Here is a 13,548-nt window from a genome sequence, read left to right as displayed (position 1 = left end):
TTATCAAATATAGAAAGGTAACAATATAAACTGAGTTTATTGAACTGTTAACTGGAGTTTTAATTTATGGTGAATAGTGTCGAGGAAAAAAATCATCTCTTTTAGTACAGCTCTACTCATTAGACCTCTCTTTTTTCCTGTTCAGCCTACGTCTTATATTTTGACAGTATTCTCAAACGGTGTGTATTAATTTTTTTAGCTTTTTTATACTCTCAAATAGGTATTAATAATTTTTGTTTAGCTGTTCGACGCGTCGTATATCTTTTCTGTACAAGAACTAATCCTTAATTTTTTTGTAACTTATATCTGAAATATGCGTAGTATTAACATGGCATGCCTGCCACAGGCTATTACAGCATCATTTCTTGATCTATTGCCTCATATGACTAGAGTAATTATAGTAGAAGGCGGGAAAACCTTCTTGTTTTAATGTTGTATTTAACAGTTCAGAGTTAAAAAAGAATAAAACACATAAAGATGAACGTGTCTAAAACAAAAAGAAACCTTAACATTACATCATGTTATCTTCAATTTTAATCATATGAGAACCGGTACATAAATCAGTTACATTTTTCTGGTGGATTTTCGGTTTAAGTATAAAACTATATTAGGTTCCAAAAAATAAACCAATAAACGTACGGTTAATTTTTTTTGGTCTGTAATAAGTAACGAAGAAATAAAATTCTAACAAGTGTACGCGATATACACTTGTGTTTTATCTTAATAAAAAATGCAATAAACTGCAAAATTGGTTTCACAGTTTAAGTAACGTGATGGTTATTATTACTTAAAGTTTGAAAAATAAAGAAGTAAAACATTTACAAATCTATAAAAATGAAAAATTAATTAATAGTTTGACGCAATACATATTTACGCGGGCATATGATTCTAAGCAACAACTGTAGTTCGTTTAGCAGTTGTAATTAAAAGGCGTCGAAAAGGAAAGTATTGAGCGACGCAAATAATCCAGCCTCATTTCTGAAATCGACGCCGATATTACCGCGCTGCTGTGTCGTCAGAGGTCATGTAAAAAAGCTACCTTGTTCTAAACCGAAGAAATGTTCCCCTGCAACGTCGATAATGGAGGATGACTTTAAAAACATTGTTAAGTGAATCGTAAAATGGATGAAGATAAAAAATTTGAAAATATCTGTCGGATATGTACTGATGAAAGTGAAGGAATAAACATCTTTAGCGAAGAAGGAAAAAAATACAACTTAGAAGGAAAAATAAGAAAGTATTTATATATTTCGGTAAGTAAATATTTGTTTGCTCTGACTGACTGGTCCGGTAGTAATCACTGCTTAAGGGATGTTTTCAAGGCCTTGTGTTTAGGTTATGATGAATTTATTATAAGTGGACAGTGAATGAGTTGCTTTGTTATAAATTGCGTTCAGAAAATGTAAACAATTGATTGTATTTATTAGTCATCAACGTTGACGATATTGAAAAGAAACCTTTGTTATAGATACTTAAGAATAATAATGGTACTGGCTGTTTACCGTTTGAATGATTGAAAAATTCAACACCATGTAATAAATTATTTTAGAATCGTAACCAAAAATACTAATGTTTATGACCGTAGTATGAATTTTTACTTTTTACGTCGTCTGCCTTGATAAGTGGAAATTTATTATCGAATACCGGTTTTAACATCGATAATTGATTAGTGTTTGTATGTATCGTATGCCGAGTGTTAGTATGTTATCGTTAAAATTACGTTAGGAATTTTTGTGTTTATTAAACTTTGTGAAATTGTTTACTGTAGTGTGCTTCTTTCGTACCGGTGTTATTTAATTTAATCTGAGCCGATATTTTCTCGGTATAAGCATAATCTAATAGAATAAATGCTGAATACTTATTGAATTAATGAAGTGATAAAGTTCAGATAAAAAGAACATTCTTTGCATATGTATCATATAGCTAATTATATAAATGGATGAAGACTGTGTTAAGTGTGAGAACACTTATTCATTGATGTTTTCAAATAAAAAAAACCCGAAATTTTCATTTATATTACAGCATGACAGATCTATTTAATTAAAAACAGTGATTAACGTTCTAAGCTTAGACTTGTGAAATTGAATTATTTTTCCCGAATAAAGTCTAATTTTTTAACAGTAGCCTAGATAATTATTTAATTAATGTTTACTGTATTACTGCCATGAGTATGATAATATTTCATTTTGAGACTGATGTTATTTTGCACATGTTATGAGCAATAGGTATTTAGTTTTGTTTTTGTAAATTGTATTTATTTCCTGTAGAAGCTTGTAGTGAATAAATTGTCATTTTACTTGTAAGTTTGATATTAGTTTAGAAATGATTTTATATTAATTTTTGCATGATTTTATATTTCATAACATTCAACTGTATTAAGATGTGAATTTATTTTTTTGAAGGCACAAAACCACCAACATTTGACAATCATAAATTTTTATTCAGCCTTCTCACCACTTGTTATTAACTTAAGATGAATTAAGTTTTCTATATTTTGAGAGATAAACATTGAATAAATTATTATATATAACAAGTAAACATATTGCAGATTTTTAGAGGTTAAGTAGATTTATTTGTTAATAACTTTGATGAGCGAGGTATTTAATACATTTATAAAAGTATTTTAACTTATCATTGTAAAGATAAAAAATATACATTACAGATTATATTGATTTGCATTTTTACCTAAATACAGAAACCACCCCTAAAGTAAATTATTTATATAAAGTTGTTTTTTGAGCCATAGGTTAAGGAATTACCACTATGAATGTGATTAACCTTTACATAACATTGTGTTCTTGATAATAATATACAATAGAAATACTGCCAACAACTATTTTTTTTTTAATAATTGGAAGTTTGATCATTTTTAAATAGAGCTATGCGAGCAAATTCATTGTCTAGTATGTGCACACCTTTTTAATTCTAGATTGTAAAAGTTGTGTTCAGTACAGTTTTTTCTGCATCACTCATTTCTTAATTTATATATTTTTCCCTAATGTGTTTGAATCTGTTCAAACTAGTGAACCATAAGCAACCCTCCCCTCCAAATGAGATGAGGAAGTTATGTATGAGATATAAAAGAGGTGTAATCATGTATAGATTCATGCTGACCATTCCTGAGATTTGTGGTTAATTAAACTCCAACCACCAAAATACGCTGTATAAAAACAGTTAATTCATTTATGTATGCTTCTTTTTTTTATAGTGAAAAAGTTTGTGTATATTTCACATTAGTTTTCTAGAATAATTTTGGAGTCAATCCATTTTAAGTGACCCAATGGTGGTTGCTTAACCAATTCAAAAAAAATTGAAACTTACCCATTTGTTTTCTACATATATCAGGACCTTAAAAACTATTTTTTATTTAAGCAATTTACCTGTTACAGCCATTTTTGTTACGGTGAGCACACCTATTTTTGTGATTGTAAGGGATCATCATTTACGGATTTTTTACAGAAAAAAAATCATAACTAAAGAATCTATTGGTCCTGCAAGATGAAACAGAAAACAGTTTAATCATATTTTCTCAAGGTAAAAGATTGGTCTAATGGCTTATTTATCTATCTCTCTTCTTTTTATCAGAAAATTACCAATAAAGTTGAATATGAAAAACAGTGAAATTTCATTTTTGGTAATTTTTTTCAAGACAGGGATGGCAGCCACTGTTTGAAGTACTTTTTTATATGTTAGTAGTTTTACCATAAATAATATTAATGGTGATATACTTACCTCTAAATTTTTATGAATTTTTGAAAAATAATTTTTTTTTAAATTCAAATTTTGATTTCAAATAACTCTGATGGGGCTGGTGATAAAAATCTCAAATTTGCACTGTGTTACACTGTTTTTGCACAAATTTGCACTTACTGTCATTTTGTAGATGTTGATGGCAAATAAAAAAGTTTCTTGTGTATTATAGTAATAAAAAAGTTATAACCTCTTAAAAATTATGAAAAACTTGTTAAAAGTGATACCATTTTGACTTGCTAAATAAGTGCTTCAAGGGGGTTTCTTGGCACTTTAATATTTTTATACTTATTACTATAGGAATAAAAATCTTGAAATAGACTTATTTGAACCATTTAATTGCAGTGTTCATGTTGTAATAGGCACTTGAAGTCATTTCCATTTGTCAGGAAAATTCTTGTTGCAGCATGCTCATTTGAATAATATGTACATGATCATCAATGAATAATATGTATATATATATATATATATATATATATATATATATATATATATGCAATGAATGGTATATCTCCTTTAAAAGTGAAAAGCCTGAGGAAAAAATTGGAAGATCAAAGTTCTGTGAACTCCATCCAAAATGGTGTATCTTGGCTGGTGCATTGGAACTCATACAGTTTGTGTGTGCCTCCACCACCAGAACATCAAACTCATGATTGATAGTTCCAAACTTAATGTTGATTATAAGGACTTGTAGACATTTTTGTTTGTGACAAGAATAACTACAGCTGTATGATGAATGTGTGCACCAAATGTCTAGGTAAGCAGGTAGTGTTTGACATGCTCAACTTTTCTGAAGAGTAAGAGGCCATTAAATAGTCAGATACTAAACTTTGATGAAATGTATTCATTTTTTCACAAGTTGAGAAACATCAAGTATTGTTTTATTAAATCAAATGAGGTAGCTAAAATTTCAGAATCTTTAAAAAACAGTTTTGACTGCTGTGAAAGAGTTGTTGATACTAGACGCTACCACAAGTATGTTCCTTTGTCAGAAGACATTGTAAGATGTTACTTTATTTCAGACTCCAAGGACTATGAAGACCATCCTGTGTCAAGTATTATACCACTTTCACTTAAGGAAAAAGACTATATTGCTTATGTGTATGACGATCAGCGGTGTAGAGGAGAAGTGGTAGATATTAGTCTTGAAAATGACAATGTGAAGATTCATTTTTTCCACTCAGCTGGACCACGTAAATCATTTCAAAAGTTTCAATAAGACTGTGTATGGGTACTGATCTGCAAAGTCCTGAGAAAGTTCGCATCACTTGAACTAACTACAGTGGTAGATCGTTCTCACACAATTTCAAGAGAATAATCATAAGAGATATCACAGCTGTTGGTTAATCATACTAAATAATAAACTTTCACTGCTACAAAAGCAGACTATTTCACTGAAGTATAATTAAAATGTTGCTACAATTTATTTTTTCTTCAATAGTGTTTACAAAAATAAACCTTGATAAAAGATGTAGATTACTCATTGAAATCTCAATTTGGGTAAGTTTTACAAGCATTTTTTAAATCAAAATTGTATTAGGTTACTGGTATTGTGTAAAAGTTATGATTAAATTACTACCTTCCATTAATAATTTTAAAAATATTGAAAACATTAATTTCAACAACATTAGAGGCTAAATATAAAAAAATTAAAGTGCAAAGACAAGACACCCCTTTCGAATACTTATTTAGTGAGTCAAAATGGTATTGCTTTTAACAGGCTTTTCATGATTTTTGAGAGGTTATAACTTTTTTATTAGTACAATACACAAGAAAGTTTTTTACTTGCCATAACATCTACAAAACACTGTTAAGTTGTGCAAATTTGAGATTTTTATCACCAACCCTATCTGAGCTATTTAAAGCCAAAATTGAATTTAAAAAAAATTAGTTTTCAAAAATTTATAAAACTTTAGAGGTAAGTATATCACCATTAATATTATTTATGGTAGAGCTACTAACATAAAAAAATAGAAAAATAATTCAAACTGTGTATGCCATCTCCCATCTCTTGAAAAAACTACCAAAAGTGAAATTTCATTGTTTTTCATGATCAAATTTATTGGTAATTTTCTCATAGAAAGAAGATAGATATATAAATAATCCACTGGACCAGTCTTTTACCTTGAGAAAATGTGATTAAATTGCTTTTTCATCCTTCCAGGATCAGTAGTTTTTTAGTTATGATATTTTCCATAAACCCTTCCCTACAATAACAAAAATGGCCGTCATAGGTAAACTTCTTAGGTAAGAAATATAAAAAAAATAGTTTTAAAGTCCTAAAACATGCAGGAAACAAGTGGGTAAGTTTTATTTTTTTTAGAATTGGTCAAGCAACCAGCTTATGTTTTTTTGTACAGTTCAAATAGATTGACCCTTTGTGTAATTTTGATTATCCTCATTGTTCCTATAATCTATTATTATACTTTTATATTTTAAATGTAAATAAGTGTTGTTACATTCTATAATTTTAGTTTTAATAGTATAGTGTTTAGACATATTTCTAATTGTGGAAAAATGGTAATGTAAAAGATATGTACATTAAACTAGTGACTACATTAAATACTAGTATGTTATATAGGCAGACATTTACATACTCACATATGAAGAATATGATCAAGCATACACAAATCAGAATCAATGTTTGCAATTTATCTCATAGAAACATATAACAGATACAAAAATATTAAATAAAATATACAAATTGTACTCATAGAATGTAAAAATTATTTGCTGAACAACATGAAGTTTAAAAATGCATTAAATTTGACAAAAATGTACTAAATGAAATAACATAACAGATCATACTACTTCTTGTCATAATATACAAGCCTCCTGATCACTTTTAAGTCAATGGTGCCATCTGCAATGCCGTTGAAGATATTACAGTATATAAAAAAAATCATTTGGAAGCATATTTTTGAAATTGCTAGAATATTAAGAAATGAATTTCCAAAAATCAAAAAGGCACTCAGATGGAAAATTGAATGTTTTAAGGCATACTTATAGACGCTTTATTAATTATTTTAATATCTGAATTGAATTTCTCTGTTGTACGATTTTTGTATATGTAGATTAAAATATGATAATTACCTTTTTACAGTACCTAATTTTTTTTTATTCTGACAGAGCTTTAGTAACTTTATTGCTTATTTTATTCTCAGATTTATTTTCCTGATTTGCATGATTTTTGTATGAATAGAATATAGTATACTAGTGTCTTTTTATAGTGCCTTACTTTTTTTTATCCTTTCATGCCTTTTGATCTCAATATGAACACCAGAAAATATATACTTATATGTAAAAAATTGTTCCTATTTGTTTATGTACTGTACAATTAATAAATGTTTACTATTTTAATTTTTCAGACTTTTCCAGGGCTGGCTCAGCATGGCTTGAGACATTGAATTTATTCTTACTAAAATAATTTCTTAATTGTACAACTTGTTTAAATTATTATTCGTGATTTTATTTTTAAACTCCCATTATGCAATATTATTCCTATTCCTGCATTACTGAATTGCATATGCTCATTATTTAATTGTTATAGTTAATATTTCATGAAATTAATTAAAAGTAATACGTAGAATCTTTAAGATTATCTTACTCTCCAGTTGGTTAACTTTCCCACTGGGTACTGTTTAAAGTATGAACACACAGGAGAAAGGGTTTCTAAATTTTTACTTTACACTATTGTCTCAAAATTTCTAATGGGTATTAGGTATGTGTGAACCATCTAACATAAAAAAGACACTTGTCAGGATTCCTTTCTATGAGAGTAGTCAGTATAAAGCAATTTTCTGTGATTAATTGAGTGAAAGTTTGTAGGGCTAAATATCACTTGCTGTTTGGAAAAATACAATGTATTCGGCTCAATGAAGAAGTCAACAGGAAACAGTTAAAGCCCATTTTTCCCTTATAAAAACATCAAAAAGTTTTGTTCTTGGAAATGGCTATGTTTTGTTGAGGAACTTTTTCTGATATCTGTTCACCAATTGTTAATTATGACACATATGTGCATGATTAATATTTCATTGTATTGGGTTAACCTTTTTTTAAGAATATTGAAATGAGATCACAAATGATCATCCTACTTTTGACTATTCTTTTGCAAAGCTTGATTTGATCACTTACATTTGAAAATAACTCAGCTAATTATGGTCATATTTTTTATATTTTCCCTAAAAATTATAATATTCTGGATGTTAATGATTATTTACTACTGTTACTATATATTAATGTATTTCTTACAGGATTCAGTGTACTAGAAAGCTACTGATGTAGAAAGGGTGTGCTTAATGAGATCAAAACCATTTAAATTAGGATGTATATATATATATATATATATATATATTTTATTTTAAAATACTTAAATTAATTATTAATTTACTAACGTTTATATCAAAACAATGACAGAACATGTGATGTCTTTTCTGGGTGTTATTCAGTTTTGTGTGCGAGTTGAGATGATTGCTCTATGCCAACAACTGATGATAGGTTTCTGACTCCAGTGACTATTCTGTAGTTCCTCCTTAAGCTACTTTCAGTCTGCTTCCATGATTTAATTGAAATACAGAGTTGAAAATAAAAATAATAGAATAAGTTTGTAAATTATAAATAAAGTCTTAAGAATTATACTGTAGCTGCTAAATGTACTTAGTCGAATGTCAGCAATGAGTGTTAGACAACTCCTAATAAAAAAAAATATTTATTTTGCTTTATGCATTCTTTATTAATATAGTTCTAATATTATTCCAAAGTTACATTACATTGATTAACTCACCATGTAAGTCTACATTTATGGACTTACATGATAATAAAAGCTTACTGCCTCCTTAATTTATATCTACCTAGTCTTTATATGATAAACAACCAAAATTTTTACCAAACATTCAAATCTCTGTATTTTGTTTTTAACTAATTAAACATATTCATAGCATTGTACTTAATTACATTTTAACTTAACTCTCTACATCTATGCTTTCTACGCTTGCCATACTCTTGTTATAGTATTATTAAATATTATTTGGTTAAAATAATTTAACAACATTAAATTATCACACTCTTTTACTGTGTATACTTTATACATCCCCTTATATTTACAATAACATTATTGTACATCTTATTTTTTCTAATTAATTATTTTTGAACAACGTATTGTGGATTCTATACTTACTTCCTCCTACCCTCTCTTTAAAATCTTTAAATTTTTATCAGATCAATATTTTTGTGATTACAGTAATGGTAAATGAATTTTAGAAACAAGTAGTCTATCACTGAATACTTATGATTCAACCATGGTTTACTTATTACTGAACAGTATAATACAACGTATTCTTTATTTGCCTCATCCCTTTTTTTTTTAAATTCCATTCTTGAGAAAAAGACTATTAATTTTAATAAATTTTATTTTTATTTATCTTGTCCTTCCAGATAAATGTATTTATAAACGATTTATACAAATGTTTTAAGAAAGATTTATTTTCGATAGTATTTAAAATTAATTTTTGGTATTCAAAATTTATTGTTAAATTAACAGAACTTTTCCTATATGCTTGATTAATTTGTATAGCTTAGCTTAATTATATGAAAATATAAATTATTTTATTTATTGGGCTCTAACAATGGCGCATTAAAAAATTTCAGACCTGTAACTGCTTATATGCTGATATTAATTTATAAAACTTTTTATATCTGAAAATATACACTTTAGAAATATAAGTTAAAGATGTTCACTTTTTTATAATATTCACACTTTATAAAGATATATATTATAAATAATTCATTATGATAATATTAAAATTATCCCACATCAACTTGATTCAATAAATAAGAATGAAAATAATTTGATAAGATTTTAGATTAATTTAAATGGATGCAATTTCTCTACATATAATATGCTAAGGAAAGACTACAGTTATGCATCATTTATAACACACCATCAACACAAACGCCCATAAATGTGGTTTTGATAGATAGGAAATTACTTCCTGGTTGAGCATCAAACAGATTAAAGATGAAAAAAAAGGAAGTGAAAAATTCTTGAAAGTGCAAAAAAGTTAATTAAAATTCAAATTTGTTTCACTGGCCCATTGATGTGTTCAATCACCATTCTCCGATCACCGTGATACAACCAGAATCAGCTTTTTTTGTAACAGTTGTATTGTTTTTGTTTTCTAATGTTATGTACACTTTTTACTGTAGCATTTCAGTCATTTTACTTATTCCTCTGTTTAGAAGTCACAAGTTACATAAACGAAACAGAGGCAATTTGAGAAATTTTCATATGGGCCCACTTGAGTTAGAAAAACTTGTGCCAAGCCAGAGCAAAATTGAATGAAAAAGTCATAATACTGTAAAAACATTTTCTCACCAGTGGGTCCTTTAAAAATCTTCAAACTAAACAAATAACTCTGTGTATGTGTGTTGTGTTGTGTTGAACAGTAACATATTCTGTTATTTATAGTAAAAAAAATGAATGAATCATCTAATATTGTTGTACAGCAGTTAGAAGAGGAGAAAAAGCTCTTTCAAAGGATCTAATAACAGCTTGTAAAGTAATTAATTTAAATATTTGAAATTTTATTATAATTGAATAAGTAAAGCTAAATTATACAGACTAAAAATCTTGGAACAGTTGGATGAATGGCTTTTTACAAAGCTAGAACTCTTACATTCTCTACTCATAATATATCTTATACAGCCCAAAAATATTAAATTTTTCCATGTGATAAGAATAATGACAAATTAAATTTGATGTTAGTAAATAATGAAAATGAGTATTAAATTACCAGAACATTATTACACTGATTGGCATGAACATAATAATTGTCCTGTTTAAGAATATTTAATGTTTGCTATAATTATGTATTTCAGGTATATATAGAAGACAAATTGCCAAAAATGGTTTGTTCAGATTGCACGAAAAAGTTGGATAATGTCCATCAGTTTGCAACTATGGCTGTAAAAATGCAGGAAAAACTTAAAAATTATTTAAAAACTAAGTCTGAAGAAATGTTAAATGAAACTCAGGAAGATCATGAGGGCAGCTTATTACATTCAATTCTCACCAAGGTATATTTTAGGCTTAACATTTCTAGTGAATGTGTCATTATGTATAATTTATCGTCCGTCCAAGTACTAACCGTGCCAACGTTGCTTAACTTCGGTGATCAGACAAGAACCGTTGTGTTCAACGTGGTATGGCTGTTGACATGTATGTGTAATTTATCAGCCTTTATGCTAGCTTGATCTTAATCATTACAGCTAACAGCAGCCAATTTTTTCAACGCATAGGTTGGTAATTATCTATAAATTAGCCAGACAAAAGTGAATGTGAAAAAAATTAATCTTAATTCAGAATCCACTAAAACAGTCAAGTTTGTTTTAGTCCACTCCAGTTGCCCAAAGAAGACTATTTGGTTATTGTGTAGTGTTATTATGTATTAATAAGTAGAATATCCTTTGATATGATACACATTAATTTTACTCTTTCGATGTTGATTAAGGATGATTCATTTTTAACTGTTTTGGGTAAATTATTGTTAAATTATCTTTCAGTTATCTGTATTAGATAAATTATTTGCAACATGAATTAAGCTAGTGTAGGAAACCATAAGTTTAATAATATGGCCCAATTTCAATACAATTATGGGGTTGTGTCTTTCATGTATGATTTAGTTCTTATCTTTCTTGCCCATATCAGTGACTCTTGTTTAACAAATCACTTTTGATACATGTGTATCATCATAAAAAAGATGTCATGGACTTTATGTTTATTAGTCTCTTTAATAAACTGTAGTAATGCATCCTTCTCGTGCCTGTTTTATCTGTCACATCTTCCTTCTTTAAGCAAAAAAATGTTTTTATATTTTACTAACAATAAAAAAAAAGCAGTTAAATTTTCGTAACATGGCACTGTTGTATTTTATTTATAAAATATAAATAATGAGAGTTCAACTTACCAACAATTATAAAAATTTTAATCTATTCAAGTACTTACGGACCTTCATCCATCCAAAAATAAATTATACACTAATCTACGAGTAGCAGACTTTCATTAGATCTTTAATTTTTTTGTGACCTTGTTGTTGATTCATACAGTAAATTATGCCTTTAAGAACACGTTGAATCATTAGTTTTATATAGCTGTATATATATATATATATATATATATATATCAGAAAAATCACCATGGAAAATATCACAATATTAAAATAAAGTAGATATAAATGAATAGATATGTTCACTGCACAAATATATACATAGTGGTTTTAGACATGCATATCTTTGACGTATCGAGTAGGCATTCTACTAATCTATTTGTTGATGCCATATACAAATCAGTTATGGTAAATGTAGATACTTATACTTAAGGAGGTATGCTGAATTAACAGTTGCAAGTTGTAATGTTAAACAGATGATGATGTACTGTACCAAATTTTTGTTTTAGAATATGAAGTTATAAGAAATGTTTTCTAATTTATGTTAATTAATTTGAGCAGTGTAAAACTTTTACCATATATAAAAATAGATATACAAGGATGGGATGAAAAGTTCCAGGCCTGGATAAGAAAACAACATTTTTCTGGGTACATTTTGATTTATTTTTCAACATCATCACCATTAAGGTCTGTACACTTATCCCAGTGTACTACATAGTGCTTATGCTAGTTCAATATGTAAGTTTATCCAACTCCTTAAAATAACAATCGACAGTGTCATAACTTCATTACTGGTCAAAATTTTTTCACCTTCAAGCCAATTTTTTAGGAAACAAGTGACAGTCACTGATAGCCAGATCAGACTCATCAACCATCATAAATTGAGTAAAAATTCTTCTGGATTGTACCGAAAGAGCTTGAGATACTCACTTAAAATGTTTTTTTCAGTACTGTTTTCGGTCGGCACCCGTCTAGTGCACAACTTGTTCTTGCAAGATATTGTGTATGCGTTCTCTTGACATGGCTACAATCTCTGCTAACTTATTCACTATCACTTGTTGATCTGCCAAAATGATTTTATGCACCTTTCTATCATCTCAGAAGGGTGTCCACTCGTTCATTGCTAGTGTGTGTTTGATCCATTTTAAATTCTACAACTACTACTTGAAAACCCTACAACTTGTATTTGGAGAAGAATCTCCCAGTGTCATATCAATATCTTCTTTAATTTCCTTTGCAGCCTTTCAGAAAAAAATATTTAATCACTACACAGATTTTCAATTTTTCCATTTTCCAAAAAACGTCCTAACTCTCCACTTTGATGAACTGTAAATATTGTACTAAGTTGATGCAGCGATTTGAAAGTCTTATAGTAAACTAATGAAGAATGGAATTATGTGATGCCTTCAAGATATAAGTGTACTTACGCCATCTCTGTACGAGGCCTGGAACTCTTCACCCTACCCTCTGGCCTGGAAATTTTCACCCCACCCTCTTTGTGTGTATTGTATATCTTTTCAGATATGAAAGTATGCCATTACCTATTGCTCAGGTTTGTAGATATTTTTATGGTAGCTTCTGCATAGGTCATTTGCTAATGAATTAGTATGCAATTACCTAGACAAATGGAAACTGGCCCCACCATAATTTAATTTTGATGATTATTTGAATTTGCTTATTAAATGTTCTAATTGTTATTGTCTTAATTAGTATTTTTTTCATTTTCAATAAAAATTCCATCTAGTAAGTTTCACATTTCATAAAAGTTTACAAGCTACTTTTGTTAGGTATCAGAAATGCTGACAATAGAGACCTTGTCCCATCACAACAATCTTTTAGAATTATGCAGTCATTG

General features: G+C 28.4%; 1 protein-coding gene across 2 annotated transcripts in view; it reads left to right on the top strand.

Annotated features, from left to right (window-relative positions):
• Window positions 1-1,000: 1,000 nt before the first annotated feature.
• LOC142318153 (uncharacterized) overlaps window positions 1,001-13,548 on the top strand; it is a 68,162-nt gene continuing 55,614 nt past the window's right edge. For both annotated transcript variants that reach the window (XR_012754832.1, XM_075354698.1), the window contains exons 1-2: window positions 1,001-1,253; window positions 10,627-10,824. Coding sequence is in view for 1 of the 2 variants with exons in the window: in XM_075354698.1 (XP_075210813.1) it covers window positions 1,122-1,253; window positions 10,627-10,824 (330 nt within the window). In the remaining variant the exon portion in view is untranslated. The remainder of the gene's footprint in view (window positions 1,254-10,626; window positions 10,825-13,548) is intronic.

This window comes from Lycorma delicatula, chromosome 1, assembly GCF_047948215.1.
Source record: "Lycorma delicatula isolate Av1 chromosome 1, ASM4794821v1, whole genome shotgun sequence".
Taxonomy (NCBI): Eukaryota; Metazoa; Arthropoda; class Insecta; order Hemiptera; family Fulgoridae; genus Lycorma; species Lycorma delicatula.
This window is presented reverse-complemented; position numbering and strand designations above follow the sequence as displayed.